The sequence below is a fragment of the Fundulus heteroclitus genome, unplaced genomic scaffold (assembly GCF_011125445.2).
Source record: "Fundulus heteroclitus isolate FHET01 unplaced genomic scaffold, MU-UCD_Fhet_4.1 scaffold_140, whole genome shotgun sequence".
Classification (NCBI taxonomy): domain Eukaryota; kingdom Metazoa; phylum Chordata; class Actinopteri; order Cyprinodontiformes; family Fundulidae; genus Fundulus; species Fundulus heteroclitus.
This window is the reverse complement of record NW_023396552.1, coordinates 368,564-386,298: the sequence shown is the minus strand read 5'-3', so window position 1 is coordinate 386,298 and position 17,735 is coordinate 368,564. Positions and strand designations below refer to the sequence as shown.

The following is a 17,735-nucleotide window of genomic DNA, read 5'->3' as shown; positions in this document are numbered from 1 at the left end:
TACTTAAATAAAGGGTTTTATTACCTCATCCTGTCTAGCTCCAGCCTGCATTGTCCAGCATTGTGCAAGTCAAACTCACATATTGTGGAGTGATACATGTTAAGTGTTTCTTTTTGTCACCTGTAAGCTGCCGAACACAGATACAAAAAGCAAACAAAAGCTGAAATGCTTCTGGGTTTAAACTTGTCAGCCCTTGCACACTGTCCTCCTCTAGTGGACAACAGAAAAAAACATGGAAAGACCAAACTTTTTTTTTTTTTTTTTTCCAAAGCATCAACGTGTGCATTCACTGTATAAGCCAATGCAGAGACCACTTACAGTAAGCTTTAGAAAATTGTTGACTGAGGTGTGCAAACATGTGCAGTAATACTGGTTATCAGTGTAACAATGCCGGTCCTGTGGTTATCTTTTTTTTCCCCCCTCCTCTGCATCCATTAATATGCAAACAAAGTAAGCTGAGAGGAGAGGCGGGGGACATCCAGTCAGAATGACAGAGAGGGGAAAGCCTGCAGGGCAGAAAGAAGCCTTCACCCAGCAGCTCTTATTGCCGGGCAACCTCACCACCACGCAGAGAATGCTCTGCGTTTTCTGCAGACTGCCTCTGCTTGCTCTCACCAGCAGAGGTAATTACTCACAAACGAGGGGAAAATCATCTGTGAAAAAATGAATGTCAAGTGTTAAACCTGCGCTGTTCACACTGAACAAGCACGGTTACGGATCATTTGCTTAAATGTTCAACCTGCCCCAAAATGCCAGAGAACGGGTGCCTATATCTTCAAAATAATTCTCACAAACGACCATTTTACATCACTGTTGTACTTGTATGACAAAATATCACTTACCATTAAGCATTTAGTCAGGTCAGCTTTGATCTGAATGTGATATGAAGTTTGTAAAAAGAGTATTCTGATCACAGTGGACAGACAACGTTTTATTGTTTAAAGGATGTTTTGGAAAGAGCCCGCCTGAATCAGTGTGCAGCCATACTTTTGGATGTCAAGATGCCAGTTTTCAGCACAGCAGGTCTGACTAAGTTTAGAGCCAAGAGAGAGGAGCTTTTGGCGTGAGACTCGAGGGTCATCATTAGGGAGCCATTTTCCCTCCTGCTTCAACTCTGGCCAGCTTAGGGCTTAATCAAGTGGAAATTTGGGGGCTGGGGGGTTGGGGGTCAGGGTAGGGGTGTGGAACAGAATGGGGCAATTGTTCAGATAAAGGCCTCACGTTGAGTCTGCTTTCATGTCTCCCTGGGGGATGTGATGCGACTTTACAGTAGCAGTTTACTCCTAATGGTTTTTTTTTTTGTTTTTTTGTTCACTCCTATACAGAAGAGATGCAGCCATAAAAGATGATGCTAAACTGGCAGTGATGAAATAAAAATGAGAACTTGAGAGAATTTTAAAATACTGATGGAACATATTCAAATAGAGAGAACACACACACATATATATTTATATATTGATAGATAGATAGATAGATAGATAGATAGATAGATAGATAGATAGATAGATAGATAGATAGATAGATAGATAGATAGATAGATAGATAGATAGATAGATAGATAGATAGATAGATAGATAGATAGATAGATAGATAGATAGATAGATAGATAGATAGATAGATAGATGCTTGTTTTGCGTGTTGCAAAGAAAGCTTATATATGTTTTCCAAAGAAAAGGTGCTTCATTTGTTGGATAATTGTGTGGCTAATCAAAACACCTACAGCTGTTAAAATATATGATGTTGAAAGCGCGCTTTTGACCAACCCTTCATGCCAAAAACATCAGACATAACAGCAGTAAGCTTTACACACACGCTCCCTGCCACCTCCTGTGGTTTTGGTGTGTCTCAGTCACCGCTTCAGGGATCAAGGGTGTTGAGTTCATCGTGTTCTGCTGTGTTTGCTTCAGTGTCAGTAAGGAGATGCCGGAGAATTGGTTTCCTATAGGGTGTCGTGTCTTCCTACGCCACTGGATGGACAGGCAGGAACATAACTGTTCATAAATGTATGAACTGAAGGAGTTGATCGACTTTTTTTTAAGTCCTAAAGATCAGGAACAGTGAGGACCTGTGCACAGATTCTTAATATTCCTGTATTTTTCTGTTGGATTAAAAAAAAAAAACTTTTATTTTATTTGCAATAGTCTTTAGGGGTGGAAATGGTGTCCCCAGATCAAGACTCCCTGAATAAAAGCCTTGCATAATGTACCTACTTGTCAAACTATTACACTTTTATTAAGCTATTATATGTTAAACCAACTTAACTTTGTTGACAACAGTATAAACTGACAAATAAACCTCTTATCTTATCTTATATTTGCGTTCATATGAAAGAAACATGTGTGGGTAAGGCCCCAAAAGTAGCGGCAGCCCCGGGGCCCCCCCACATCATCCGAAATCCGGCCCTGATCAAAATGTTGTTGCACACTCGACATTCCCAACACTAAAACGAGATTCCCTTCAGTTTTCCTCTCACAACACGCAGGCTCCCACTGATCTATTATGCACCAAAGCCTTTCTCATGCATGTCTTGAATGAAAGCCAGCGTATTGATGGGTTGGGGATAATCACGTTTTCCCTAGACAGGCTTAGTCTCACTAAACAAGCTGCAGAGAGCAACGGATGGGGGGGAGAAAGGGGTGGGCAGGGAAAAACTTCAGCACAAGGACAGGATTTCTATGGGAATCTTAAACACGGCATTTTGATGAATGTCAAACTTGTCATACACTCGGAATGGCGCTCTTACGAGAGGGCGATAGAGGAAAGTTTAAAAAGTTTAAACTGGTTGGTTGGACCCCTTACCTTTGAATATTAGTCCATCAGCAGGTGCATTTGGTCCATTGCGGTGACGCCTCCAAGTTTTTGCGCTTGTCTCGGATTCAGTGAAAACCTGCGCACCTGAAGTTTGGCTGAAAACTGCAATGTTGCAAAAAGAGAGAAAAAAAGAAGAAAGAAATAGGAGCTGCTTTGAAAGCCTGCTGCGTCACATATCCTCGCGTTTGGCTGCTGTCGGTGCAGGTTCTCCTCCAAGGAAGGCGAATAAAGTGGATATTTGAATCAGAGCGACCCTCCCCTCGCCTTTCATAGCTGCCATTGTTAGTCGCAGTCGGGGCTCTCCCCCCACTAAATCCCTCACGGACGGAGCGAGGAGCAGCTTTCATTCCCTGAGCCCAGGCTGACAATCACTAAAAGCCACAAAGAAACCATTATACCAAACCCTTTACAAAAAAAAATGAAATAAAAATCAACGCCTATAAACCCGATCTAGTCAGGTTTAGGTTATTTTGCTTTTGGTGCACTTCTTTAAGCCTAACTGTGTGGTCATATGTAACAGACCTGTTCAGCAGGAGCGACAGACAGGAGGTGGCCTCCTTCCCTGCTGTAAATACCTGAAATAACTGCATGATCTCCTCTCTGGTTCTACTCTGTAAACAGCTGAGGGAAACTGGAAATGCAACAGCGCTGACACCTGCAGCCCGAATTGAACGATAAAAACACAAAGCTGGCCTTATCAACGCCTCATTTTGGTCTGAAATAATTTTTTATAACTAAACACATTCTCAGTATGTATATAGTGCTCACAAAAGTATGTCTCCAACGGATTTCTTCTGCTTTTGCATATATATATATATTTTACATGTTTCAGAACTTCGAACACATTTTGACATCAGACTGAACCTGTGTAAATACCAAAGATGGTTTTGCAGCCTGGGCTGTTATCATTAATGTGATAACTGTTAATGAGTCTTTTACATTGTGCATGGCCTACTCTTTGCAGACTTATTTGTATTTCAGCCACATTGGAGAAATTTCAAGTCTGAACAGCCCTTTTGAGGTCAAGCCGCAACAACTCAATTAGATTTCAGAGTCTAGACTTTGACTAGGCCACTCTAAAATATCTTTCTCTTAGCCATTTGACCAGCTTTTAGATTATTTCTGATAGAAAACAATTCCCTCAGTTACAGCAAGAAGCAGTCCTTCAATTCAATTCAATTTTATTTATGCAGTGCCAATTAACAACATGTCATCTCAAGGCACTTTACAAAGTTAAATTTAATCAAATCATCCAGATTGGTCAAAAAATTTCCTATGTAAGGAAACCCAGCAGATTGCATTGAGTCTTGACAAGCAGCATTCACTCCTCCTGAAAGAGCGTAGCGCCACAGCGGACAGTTTTCTGCATTGTTGATGGCTTTTCAGCAATCCCTCATACTGAGCATGCATGAAGTGACAGTGGAGAGGAAAACTCCCCTTTAACAGGGAGGAAAACCTCCAGCAGAACCAGGCTCAGTGTGAACGGTCATCTGCCTCGACCAAGTGGCGGTTAGAGAAGACAGAGACACAAAAAAGCACAGAGAATCAGCATGATGTCTTTTACTTAAACATTGTGTTAGTTTTGCTTCAGACGTAACAGAACGCACGACTTCCACAACGTTCCACTTTTGTTTCATCAGTCCACAGAACATTTTTCCAAAAACTCTGGTTCTTCTTTGACCGAATGTGACTGGATTAGTCGTCGACGTGTACCTGGAGTCATTTTTGTAGAAACCCTGCCATTCTCTAGTGAAAACTAATCTCATTGACACATCCTTTTGATATGTTCATTGGCATGAAATGTGTGTTTGTTTGTTTTTTTTTTTCATCTTATTTCTCATTTCATCCTGTGAAAGAGGTTCAGGGAAGGCTGATCAGAACATCATGTCTTGCTCGATGTCATACCCACACCATAAGGTCCATCGCCGGAGAAGAATCTAGGACAGCTCGTCGTATTTTGTAACTGCTGTTAAAAAGCTGCTCCCAGCTTCTGTCAAAGATAATGCAGCAGAGTTTACAGCGAACAAATAAAACTGTTGATGTCTACGGTAATCTCCCTTGTTTGGCAGACTGGTGGTATTTTTTTCCGATTTCCTTTTGACGTGTCACAGGTTTCCTTGAACAATAAGCTCCAAATGAACCTTGAGATTGTTTAGTTGACAATAAACCAAACTGTCTGGGTTAGTTTGAGGCATGGCATCTTAATGGGCGAGGGGAAACGTGTTTAGATGCTGCTCAGCGACCGTTTTATTTATGCTCCTTCACCATGAAAAATGTCCTGTTTACGAGCATTTACCTCCGCCAAATTTACAACAGGGAAGACGTCCGGGACAGAAAACTGTATCTGTTCAGAACACATCCACTAACTGGACGACTTGACCTTCTCATATCCGTTTTAAAACGTCGGACAGAACCGATCTTTGTAATGTATAAACTGAGATCAGTTTCAGGTTGATTTTAAAAACAATTTAGTTGTTCTACAGCAGCTCCGCTATAAACGAAAGGCAATTGCAAGGCAGTTTGGTCCCAGCACTGCTGTTTATAATGGCTTCATCTGCAGCTGCAAAGGCCAACTGTGTGCATGTGAACGACCAGTTGTCGCCGCCTAGTGGATCGAAACGGACCTCCCTAAATGGGAAATTCAAGACACATTTTACAATTACGACTCAAAGAAGAGAGAAATCATGTTCTTCACAAATTTTACTGCTGCGTTTGTATTGTATGGATGGCTAAAGGGGACAAAATGGAATAAATGTATCATAATTTTTTTCAAATAAATGGTACATTAAATTATTTAATGGGACATTTAATGCTGCGTTTATTTATTTATTTTTACGTTGCATTATTTCATGGTACATTTATTTATTTCACGTTAATTTATTCATTTAATTTTGTTCCTTTTAACACTCCATAGAGTTGAGTCTTGGTTGTTATGCAATTAATTGCAACCGGTAATAGAAATTGTAATGATTAAACTACCCTCCTCAAAAAAAAAAAAAAAAAAAAAAAAAAACCTCATCAGGTAATTCAATGTTTCAGGGTGTCCAGGACAGCCCAGCGAGTACTGGGACTATTTTATAAAGAGAATTGGTTTGCGAACAGGGCCGAGCTTACCTATATGGCATTTCAACACGCACGGTGAGTCAAAAGGCTTCTAGACAGTGACTTAACGTCAAAAAGGACAGAGAAAAGGACAATTCTCTCCAAGTAAAATGGCAACAAAGGACACACTGATATTATTTCAGGAAGGGCTGGGATTGGACTGCGACACACCAGAACTTTGTAAGACATAGAACATAGATTTTCCAGAAAACAAACAAACAAACAAAATATGTTTCTGAATTCATATAAATGAACTATATAATGTTTATTAAAATATATAAAAGACAATATATATGCATAATTATATCATTGATGAAGTATGCATATAGAGTATAATTATAATACAGTAAAAGGTGTTTACATATATAGATTTTTTTATACATACAGAAAGATATTTTTGCATTAAAACTGGCAGTGGTGATTTTATAAACCCAAATACCGCACCCCCCCCTCCCTCCCCGGCCCCCCTAAGCACACAAACCCAAACAGGAAGCCCCTCCAGGGCCCGTGAAAGTGGGGCTTCTGTGAAAAGCTTGAGAGCAGCAGCACCTTTACACCTGAGATGTGGAAAAGTCTCGCACAGAACAACAACTATTCGGACAAATACTGTAGCTTTAAAAGACTTTGACTGAGGAGTAACACAACAGAAGTCGTCTGATTTTCTTCTTCGCTGGATCCCTTGATAAATGTGTGGAAGGAGTGCAGGCTTTCAAGTAGAGCATCTAGAGAAAACACTGAAAAACTGTACCACGTAAGTTTTTTGTTTGAAATCAGACACTGACATCCCGCCGAGCGGATACGGCTGACCATCAGACACCTTCTCAGTTCAGTACAGCGTCTCAGGATACATCTGCAGAGTCTCCAGGAGGATTCGGAGATCCTCGAATGGACTGTGAGCCGTTTCCATAGGATTAGTCCTTCAGAATTAGGTGGTTGGTCCTGTAATGGTTTCAGTCACTATGTATAAATATATATAAAAGGCTGTCATGTCTGGTGGTAGTGGTGGTAGTGGTGGTGGTGATGGTGTTCATGGTGATGGTGATGCTCATGGCGCTGCACCACAGGGACCACCATCCCCGGGCTCCCGGGAGGACCAGCGGCGGCCTGCTCCCTCTCCACGCCTGGCATGGCACGGGCTGCTGTTGGTGGTGGGACTGAGGGCTCAGGGGGGTTTTGGTCGGGGACATGGAATCGCGAGCTCTGGCCTTCAGCCGTTTGCTGTGACTGTGCTGCAGCGGGTGCTGGTGGTGGCCCGAGGGCTGCGCTTGGTGCGGCAGGTGGTACACATCCTGACCCCCGTGGCCGGCAGTGTTGCCACCGTGCGGCATCGTTTGGCCGGGGGGATGGTAACCGTGGCACTTGTTGGATTTGCCACCTCCGTTGTTCCCTCCACCTCCCTTGTAGGCTCCTTTGGGGGATTTGAGGAACTGTGCGCCTTTCGCTCGAGGCTCTGCAGGGTTGTAGCTTTCGCCGATGACCTGGGAGCGACGGTGGTGAACAGCCTGGGCTTCTGGCTCATGGGAGCGAGAGCGACTCTGGCTTTGTGAGCTACGAACGTGAGTCTCCTGAGCAGGGAAGACTGGGTTGGTTCCTGCAAGACAGCATAGAGAAAGTAGCGGTATATGTAGATCAAAGTTACTTGATATTTCTCTCAGTACAAAGGTCAAGCAAACCTGAAATAAACTTTTAAAGGGTTCCAAAAAGGGCATGATACAAATTCTGCAAAGCTGTGTCTGTAGCTTCTGGGATGGTTGAGACCCAAACATGAAAAGCCATGAAGCTGAACTTGGAAACCATGAAAATCTGCAGGAATACTTGACGTTTGCAGCTTGCACTTGGTGATTTGTTACCTTCTTGTTATTTCTTTAGCTACGGGGCCCTGCAGTGAGCGCTGCAGAGCAGATGCATGCTGGTAACTGCAGCAACTGTAGCTGTGGCACTGATTGGACAGCAGCCGGAGACCCCACTTGGCCCTAAACTCTTGTTTTCACTTAGACACAGTAAAGTATTCAACAGGGTCAGTTTTTTTCATCAGATAAACCTAATGGAACATGACTGCATTTATGAATCCATTCACTTTCCCGAATATTTGCTGACATAAAGCCGTTAGCATACCATTTAGGTGAGTGGTGGCCTAGTGGTTAGAGCATTGCATTTGTGTCCCAGAGGTTCTGGGTTCAAGTGCCACTCTGGGTCCCTGAGCAAGACCCTTAACCCCAGATTGCTCCCCGAGAGCAAACTCTTGAACTACACTAATTCCCTTTCTGGAGTAAAACCACAGAAACATTCAGATAAGAAAAAAAAAATTAATTGTTATTTAAAAAAAAAACAATATTGAGATAATACATTTTTTTTAAAGATGGTCTTGGATCAAAATGTTGTTTTGAAAAATTAGTGAACTAGAAATGGCCATCTGTATTGTATACTGTTGTATTGTAATATGACAGGAGCACATAGCATGATATTATTTTCCTTCTTCCTGTTCCTTTCCTGACCACAGCGAATATTGATGTATGTTTGCTGAAATGACGATGGCTAAATAAAGTCAAACTGAACTGAACTGACCTTCAAACCTGGACGTGTAGTTCTCAATACCAGCCAGGTCCAGATAGTGATTCCTCCTCTCTGTGTTTTCATCCACGCAGTAATGCTGACCCTCAGGGGCCTGAGGCTCACCGCTCTGCCCCTTGCTACTGCAGAGTAAAGTAAAAAAAACATATGATCGTATATATATATATATATATATATATATATATATATATATATATATATAGATAGATAGATAGATAGATAGATAAGTAAGCAAACAATGAAAGTGTCAAACAGAAACTCACCTGAGGTATGAGGAGAGACGCTTGTCGGACGGACGGCCCTCATCGTGGTGCAAGCGATCTAAAGAGGTAGAGATGAAGTTAAATAATGCCTGAATGAACACATTTTTATAAATCTAGTCAGAATAAATTTGGATATGTTATGACTTAGCTATAGTACATGTCTGAATTCAAATTTACATAAAAGACATTTGAAGATTTGGAGTTTTCAGTTCAGCCTTCTGCAGCGTGTGGCAAACTGAACGATATGAGCCGATCTGAAAGATTTGGCTAAAACTCATCCATTCATTGAGGAAACCTACAGCTAGGAAACCTAAAACATCTAAAGCAGTGGTCACCAACCTTTTTAAACAGAGAGATACTTTATTGGTACTTTGCCATACGAAGGGCTATCAGTACTGACCTTTGTACTAGAAGAGTCAGAGCTCACCTTTACGTTATGTAAAACTTAACGTTTTTCATGCTTTTGTCATTTTAAAATCTATAGAAATGCAAGTGTGATTAAAAAGGAAAAGCAACAGGATAAAATTAAATTTTAGATAGAGCTCACATGTGGGTAAAGCTATTTTCTTAAACAGGCACCATGTTGGTGACGCCTGATCTAAAGGTATCTATGCAGAAAATTCACGAGTTTAAATTCAACCCGCTTACTTTTCCAGACTCAAATACACAGATTTTTTTCTTCGTGTAACTTTGCAGACATTTGAATATAAAACATTTACTTAGCTTAGTTTTATTAAATTCATGTTCCAAAATTAACAAAACAATACAATGATGAATTTATTCCCTGATGATATGAATATAGTATAACAATAACAACAACAGTAATAATAATAATAATAATAATAATAATAATAATAATAATAATAATAATAATAATAATAATAATAATAATAAAGGGCTATTTTTTTTTTTTTGATCAACTCAGATCAGCTCTGTTTGTGTTTCAGTGCTTAGACTTGTAAAATCAAAACTGGATTATCCTAACTTCATGCATTCTTAAAAGCACTATTTTTAAGGTAGGATACATCTTTTTGTTTGTTAACAAATAATACTAAAAAAAGGTTAATATTAAGTTAATATTTTGACATCTAAATCAGGTCCAGTCACAGAACCACAGGACCAGTTTGAAAAATAAGTCCAATAGGGTTTAGAGGCCTAAAATAAATAATTTTAATGGACCTTTTTAATTTCTGATTGACTTTGCATTCATCTGCCAGTAACTAACCCCCCCCCCCCAAAAAAAAAATATAAATAAATATGGTTATAAAAAGATAAAGTACACAATATACATTTAAATTGATGAAAGAGATGTATTTTAAATAATTGTTTTTACAACGACACAAGAAATAAAGTTGAGCGAGAAACCGGGGTTGGTGTTTCATTTTTGCTGTCACCTGTTCCTGCGTCTCTTCTGTGGCTCCTCGGCTCTGGAGTGACGGTCAGCTTCACGCGCAGAGTCTTGCTCTTGTTGTGACAGGAGTGGTTCACAGAGGCGTCCACCACGTCATAGATGGTGTGCATCAAACTTGACATGTCCTTTAGAGACCCAGAAAACATAGCTTACAATCACAAATGTAACACACACACACACAGAAACTTAAGATGAACAAGGTTTGTCAAAAGAAACATCAGTTTAGACAGGAAGTTTTGGAAGCATCACAAAGACAACAACTCAGCTGCCGAAGGCAAAGCCAGCCCACGTACTTCTTTGGTGACTTTCCCGCTGTTGTCAAAGTCGTAAAGAGTGAAGATCCATTCCTGACGGTTGTCATCTTCCACAGAGACGTTATACTCCACATCCTGAAAAAAAAAACAGCATTTGTTCCACTTCAATACACACAATCAGACAAACAATGCAGTTCTTGATCGTCCTCGTCATCGATGTGATTTTGCTCTCAAGGCATGCCACCGGCAAGAACACATGCACCTTTGAGACAGCAGGGGGCAGCAGAGGGGAGCTTATTCTGGGCATATTTAGTCAGCAGAGGATTTAATCAGACATGCATAGTAAATTATAGAATAGGAAAGATTGCCATACTCTGCAGAATAGCGTTAAAAGCTTTCTAATGGGGTGAGGCGTGTGTTCATATTTTTTTAAAGACCAAAGCAAAGAGAAATAACCGCCAAACTGTCATCAACATCATTTTCATTAGGAAAAAACACAGAGATGAATTTTTTTTTAGCTGCAAATTTAGACGATTCTGGCAACGCTGCTACTATTATTTGCATCATGTGAGGTAGACCTTGTGAGCAAGAAAGCATCAACTTCTAGGAAACGTGGATGTCTCCCCTGTTGTAACTTGGTCCTCATAAGAAGAAGAAATCTTTATTTGTCATTGCAATTGTGCATTCCAACAAAATTTGTCTTCTGCGTTTAACCCGTTCCTCAGGGAGCAGTGGGCAGCTATCACAGCGCCTAGGGAGCAATCTGAGGCTAAGGGTCTTGCTCAGCGACCCACAGTGGCAGTCTGCGGGGATCAAACCGCATCAGACCGAGGGGCTGTCCAACTTGGAAACCCAGTTTCATTTTTGAAGAAGATTCACACGATGCTGCAGTCAACAGGTACAGACTGCAAGTGTTGCAAAACAACTTTTGAACCCAAATTTAAAAAGCAAATCCGTGATTTAAACATAGAGACCCTGTAGGATGCACTATCCTACAGGGTCTTTCTGTACCTTTCTGTACCTGCACTTATTGAGACGAGTTACCGTATGCGCGATTGTTGACCTAAAATCAGATCAGAATAAGGCAAAAAAAATGCGTTCTTACGTTGACGCTGATACGTTTCTTCCCCGAAGTTTTAGTGGCGTCTCTCGGAGGTTCCTTCTCTCCGTCCTCGGCGTGCAGGAACTGCAGGTAGCTTTCACAGCCCTCGGCCTTCTCCTGGGGAAAAGACGCTGTCAACGCAGGAGAAAGGAGATACATTAGTGTCAGAACAAAACATTTTGCTCAGTATGAGGCAATCTTAGCATCTTAAAACGCAAATATATTCTCTAAAGAGGTATTTAGTTTATTATTTTGGTCCATGAATGGAGTATCCGACAGCTTAAAAGCATACATTGAGTTACAATCACGAGCACATCATGTTATGGCGACTGTACTGAAACAACAACTTCTCCCTGGGATTATTAAAGTATGTCTGATTCTGATTCTGATTGAGGTTTGTGGTCAAAACATGACAACAGGTTCTGTGCCCGGCTTAGAAAAAATTGTTTACATTTTCTTGCTTGGCTATGTGAGACAACCCATCTAAAACTGTGCGATAGGGCTGGACGATATAGACAAAAAGCATATTGATAAAATAGAAATCATTGATCAAATTCTAAACATATATTTTAAGTGCAGCTCTCAAACTCAACCCTTTATTCTACCAAAACTGCAAGTTTTTAAAAAAAGAAAAAAAAAGAACGCATGCTCTCTGAACTCCTTGAAGGGGGCGGAGCTTGGTTCCTGGGTCTGCGTTTGTGATTGGTTGGGAGGATGCAATGACTGTAATATTAACCTACATGGCTAGACTGCAAAAAAGAAGGAAAATTGTTCTATTGAACTTTTTATTTACCCTTTTTTTTCTATCATCAAAATACATCTATTGATTAATATATATTGTTATTGTTATACATCATTATCGTCCAGCTCTACTGTGCGATCAGTCATAAAACGTCTGATCTGCCAACGGTCTCCTCCACCTACCCTCTAGGGGACAGTGTTGGTCCACGAATTGTCCTTCCTTCAGTTCAGCATTTGGAAACCCCTGGGAAAAAGAAAAGAAATAAGGAGAGAAAGACACAGAGGACAGGAGAGGGGAGAAAGATGGGGGGGTCAGAGATGTAAGTGAATCCACAGTTCAGACCACAGACACAGAGAAAACAAACAGGCCCAGCTAAAGCATTTCCTACTCCGATGAGCAGCAGAGGGCTCCAGGCTCCAGTGCGGTCATACACTTTGAACATCTGCACGCTTATTGTGTTTCACTGTCTGGGACGCAGCGATCGCAGCCACAGCCAAGCTTTCAAGATTTCTCCGAGCCCTTCAAATGGATGCCTCACATCCATCAAAAAGCCTGTGATGCACTTCATCATCTGGGCTTCCTCTCTCTCTCTCTCTTTCTCAGCCAACCTGTTTATTCTCATCATGCACGACACGAGAAGCGTTTGATGGAAACCCAGAGTTTATGGAAAAAAAAGTTTTTGTTGTATTGCTTTTTTTTTTCTTTCTGCAGCTTCACTGTGAAAAAGTTTGCCTTACATGCAACAAGCCAAAGCATGTGGTCTGGGCAGCATTTACGTTCAATGTCAGATGGAAATTTCCTTGCAGATAGGATGATAATGACTGATTACACCAGCAGAGAAACAAAAGAGGGATGGAGAGGAAAACTGGTGTTCTTTCATTTGCGAATAGCGCGTATCTTGCATAAAACTGGACCGCAAAGCATTCCACACATGGGCTGATGCAAAGGCACACAGAGGGAGCCAAACACACACACACACACACACACACACACACACACACACACAGAGGCCTTTTCTAATTGCAAGTGCATTGTGGAAACAATGAAAATTAAGTGCAGCACAGGCCCTAAACCGCAAATATTCAAACAACAAATGATTCAACTTATTTACGTCATTCCCTGTTCCTCTAAGCTGCTCTGCGGGCTTTGAAATAAAAATTGCACCAGATTGAATCAAGGAGGCCCACTGAATTGAGACAAATAAAAAACAGACAGGGCGCTGGAAAACAAAAGAACTCCGTGTACCTTGTGACGGAGCGGAGGTTCGAGCGAGGAACATCTGCATGCGTTTAGGTGAGCGGGCCCCCTCCCCGTTTACCCACTCCAGGCTGCAAGGGCCTCGTCGTTCTGTTTACGAGCCTCCCAGACGCTGATCGTTCTGGACTTCGACGCGATACGGTAATCTGGTCGTGACCTTCCGAGCCAAACGGGAAGGAGTCTGATAAGTCTGGGAGGTCAAGGTCCGGACGGCCACCAGAGGCCCAGGGAGACGAGCAGGAGGAAGGAGATAGGCATGGGGTAGGGATAAAAGGGAAGATCAGAGGTACCAAGAAGAGAAAGGAGCAAGGCTGATAAGGGGAGGAGAGGATGTGGAGATAGGACCAATCTGTTGGTTTGGAGCTGTGTGGGAAAGATGGGTGGCTGGGAGAAATGGAAACCTTTTTTTTTTTCTTTTTTTTTGTTCATAAACAAGAAACCCTTAATCATAAAAAGAACACATTCTTGAACCAGAAAGAAAGAAAATGTGTATTTATGAATATACGCAAAACAAAGTATCCATCTTTTCTGCTTTCCCCCGGACAAGATGTTGTTTTTCTTCTGATCTGGAAGCTTTTATCGTCTCCCTTTTATCCTGCGGTCCCCTCTAATGAAGGCCAGTACGTAAAGACTCAGCGAAACATCCAAAACAGCCACTGATTTGTCCCTTCCTCGTTCCTATTATGAGCTGTAAGAACCGCTTAAATGAAAGATATCGTGTCTTAGAGGTGGATGGATCCTGCTTTTCCCGGCCAAAGAATACCAAATTCACAGTAATTTTTGATATTTGACCTGATGATTTTGATTTTAACCGACTCTGATTGTTTCTTCTTCGCGTCATAAAACATAAATGAGGGGAAAAAATAGGTTACATATCCTTTGATGGAGGCAGCAGTTTCGAATCCAACAGAAAATGAAGTAATCACAAGATTGCTTGTATTTACGTATGCACTAACCTTTTTTTTTATTATTATTATTTCTTTTAAACTGTGGCATCAAACAGGTGGGGCACGTGGGACCCTGTAAGTGAAGAGCCACATCTTGTTTGCACATATAAGAAATGCAGAAGATGTCTTGCTGGGCACGCACGATTTGGAAGGGGACCAACAGGGCTTGTGTCGAACACATGTCCCCCCACCCCCCCCCCTCCCTACCAAAGGCACCGGCCCCACCTCCGTGCTCATTACATCCATTGGTGGAGCTAATGAGAAAGCAGCCTGGACCCGACCGCAGTCTGCAGTTTCACATCCAAACACACCTCCTTCCACATCGCCCACGGTGTCGGCATCAAATCTGCCCTCCACATGTGTAATTAAGTGCTTTCTGGCATCAGGCGGAGTTCGTTTTTTTTTTTCTTCTTTTTTCTCCCCCCACTATCAGAGCAACAACGGCTCTTTACTCTCTTTAGGCCATGCAAATCTGTAAGTATCTTAGAAATAAAGGGTTTTGGGGTATTTTTTTTTTTTTACCAAGGGCGTACAGCTCTGCGATAGACTGGCGACCTGTCCAGGGTGTACCCTGCCTCTCGGCCATTGACAGCTGGAGATAGGCACCAGCAACCCCTCGCGACCCCACGAGGGATAGACGTCTTAGAAAATGTATGGATGGATGGGCGTAAAGCTAAAATCACTGCTAACAGTGATGCGAAAGAAACATTTCACATGTGCATAGGAGTGGAGACACGTCTAGATATAGATAAAGTATTGGATCTCCATTGTCTTTTTTTTTTTTTTAAGCGCTGGAAACATGCAGTGGATGTATTCTGTGTAAACATAATGCCTCAACATAAGAGAGAGAAAGAGAGGGGTGCGGTGTTTGTTCCTGTTTAGTGCCGCCGTTCTGCCAAGCCTCCCTAAAGCCTCGGTCTTCTGCCAGACTTTTATGTGGGATAGAGTAACCAGGGGAAGCTTTCATAGCTCCCTACCAGGTGACATCAGACATCCTCCAGCAGCACCCCCCCCCCCCCACCCTCCAACTTCATCCCCTACCTACACCACCCCCTGTCTACCACCCATCCTCCCTCTACAAAACACAGCACATCTTTGTTCTCACATCTCCTTCTCTGGCTCAGCCCCTAAAAAATAAGTGCATGCACTTCTTCGGGGGCCACACTCCAGACCCTATGATGCAATTTGAAAATTGTGCTTTAAAAAAAAAAAAAAGCATGGGAGGCTAACATTAATATTGTTTACACAGCTCCTCTGCCCCTCGGGCGAGGAAATATGGCGGCTCGATAGGATGTCTAAACGCGTGTCGAAGTACAAACACATGCTGGAAAGGCACAAAAGCAGGATCTGACGGTCTTCTGCGAGCAGTTTTCAATTCGTCTATCTTCCCCTGCTTCGTTCTGAGCGCGAGTCTGTCGTGCTCGATGCTAAGGGATGCATCAGGAAGCATAAATGCTGAGGGGATATTAGAGGAAGTTTCCTTACATTTCAGAGGGGCGCCAAAGGAGAAGGCGTCAAGACCACCAGCATTCCTCCTCAGCCCCGATATTAACTGGAAAATATTGCATCCTTTTCCCGGTAAAGAAATATTCGGCCCCAAATGTTATTACTGCACAGAAAGGAACAACCGTTCGTAAACAAACGGCATTTTCTCGTGAATTCCTGAGACTGAAACTGGAGAGGGACGGGGGGCCATTGAGAAAAAAAAAAAAAAAAAAAAAGCCCTCCATTCCAGCTGAAACCAACCTGGCCTCGACTCAAAACCAGATGTGAGCGGTTCTACCAGAAAAAGGCAGAGCGAACGAGAAGGAGATGACGGGTGGGGAGAGGGGGAAGGGGCTATTTCCTAAAATATTTCTGGGGTCTGATGAGAGACCAGTGGATGACCAACTTCTGGCAACTTCTGGCTCTTCTCCTGCGAGACAGCTAAGGAACAAGCTGCTTACACCATGACTGACACCTCCTTCTACTGTCCTTCTTCTACCTCCGTCCTCTTTCATGTTGTGCAGATGTTATATTTTCTGTTTAGAAAAGCTCCAAACATTTTTTTTTTCTTTTTTTACAGAATCAAAGGTTTAGGTTATATTAGTTTTGGGCAATTTCTAACTCCAAGTAAGATTATTTGTGATGCATTTACAATAAGATCTTGTGCCGTTGTCACGCTATAATCTGCGTGCATTACAGGAAATAGAAATGATATTAAAAAAGAGATTCATGCTAATGAGTTTAGAACATTAATTAAGGAGCTTTTTCTTTTTCTACACAACAGGATGTTGGTAAAAGTATGCTTCAAATGAATGTTTGAATGCTTTGTATCCAAATCAGAAATGGTTTACAGGTGTGCAGTAAATGAATAATAATAACAATCATCTTTATTTCTCACTGCAACATACATTCCAGTGAAATGTGTCCCCTGCATTTAACCCATCCCTCAGGGAGCAGTGGGCTGCCACTGTGCGGCGCCCGAGAGGCACTCTGAGGCCAAGGGTCTTGATCAGGTACACAGAGTGGCAGTCTGTAGGATTCGAACCAGGAAATTTCCACACTTTTTAGGATGAAATCACCTTGCTCCTTCACTAGGCCAACCTGCCGATGCAGCATCTTGTTTAACTCAGCGAGTTTCACAAAGTGTTCTTACTGATAGTTTTAGAATTACTCCATGCACGGTGAAGCCATTAGGAGTGACACTCAGGTTTCCTTGTTGTGTCCAAAGAACCATTAACATATGAGGTGGATGAAGTCATAAACATTATATGTAAAATTAATGAAGACAGGCATGAAACCATGTGAAGGGCAGCTTGTCTCTGGGTGTTTACAGTTTCAATATTCAAAGAAAGATAATCAATATTCACCCTCGGATAATCATATGAGGTCACGGCTGGTTTACAGCTTGAACGGTGAACGGTTGACGGTGACAAATTCACAATTTCTGATCATCTTTTCAATCAATAAATGCTCAGTGAATAAGAAGCTATTTTTCACCAGTGGTAACACTTTCTTCAGTGAGTTTGAATCAATGTGAGCAGTTTTTTATCATCACTGAGGTGCTTAAGATATACTTGAGATATATTTAATATATATAATAATCTTTAGGTCAATATACAGCGCATGGCGCATATTGATGCTTCGTGTGGGCTGCCCTTCTCAAAAACTCGCCTATGTACTTGAGATAGTTGGGTCCGTCGCTGAATGGGTCATGTGACCCTAGGTCACAATTTAAACAGACTTTCGGAAACCTCTGGCTTAAGGTTAAGTTCTGCTCTACAGGGGAAAAT

The 17,735-nt window shown here is 41.9% G+C and overlaps 1 protein-coding gene across 1 annotated transcript in view; it reads right to left on the bottom strand.

Moving 5' to 3' along the window:
- Positions 1 to 6,370: 6,370 nt before the first annotated feature.
- nkd2b (NKD inhibitor of WNT signaling pathway 2b) overlaps positions 6,371 to 17,735 on the bottom strand; it is a 35,958-nt gene continuing 24,593 nt past the window's right edge. Inside the window, 8 exon segments of the mRNA XM_036129110.1 lie at positions 6,371 to 7,043; positions 7,046 to 7,504; positions 8,479 to 8,606; positions 8,748 to 8,805; positions 10,142 to 10,283; positions 10,452 to 10,547; positions 11,518 to 11,645; positions 12,439 to 12,499. Of these exon segments, the coding sequence (XP_035985003.1) occupies positions 6,898 to 7,043; positions 7,046 to 7,504; positions 8,479 to 8,606; positions 8,748 to 8,805; positions 10,142 to 10,283; positions 10,452 to 10,547; positions 11,518 to 11,645; positions 12,439 to 12,499 (1,218 nt within the window). The 3' untranslated portion in view covers positions 6,371 to 6,897.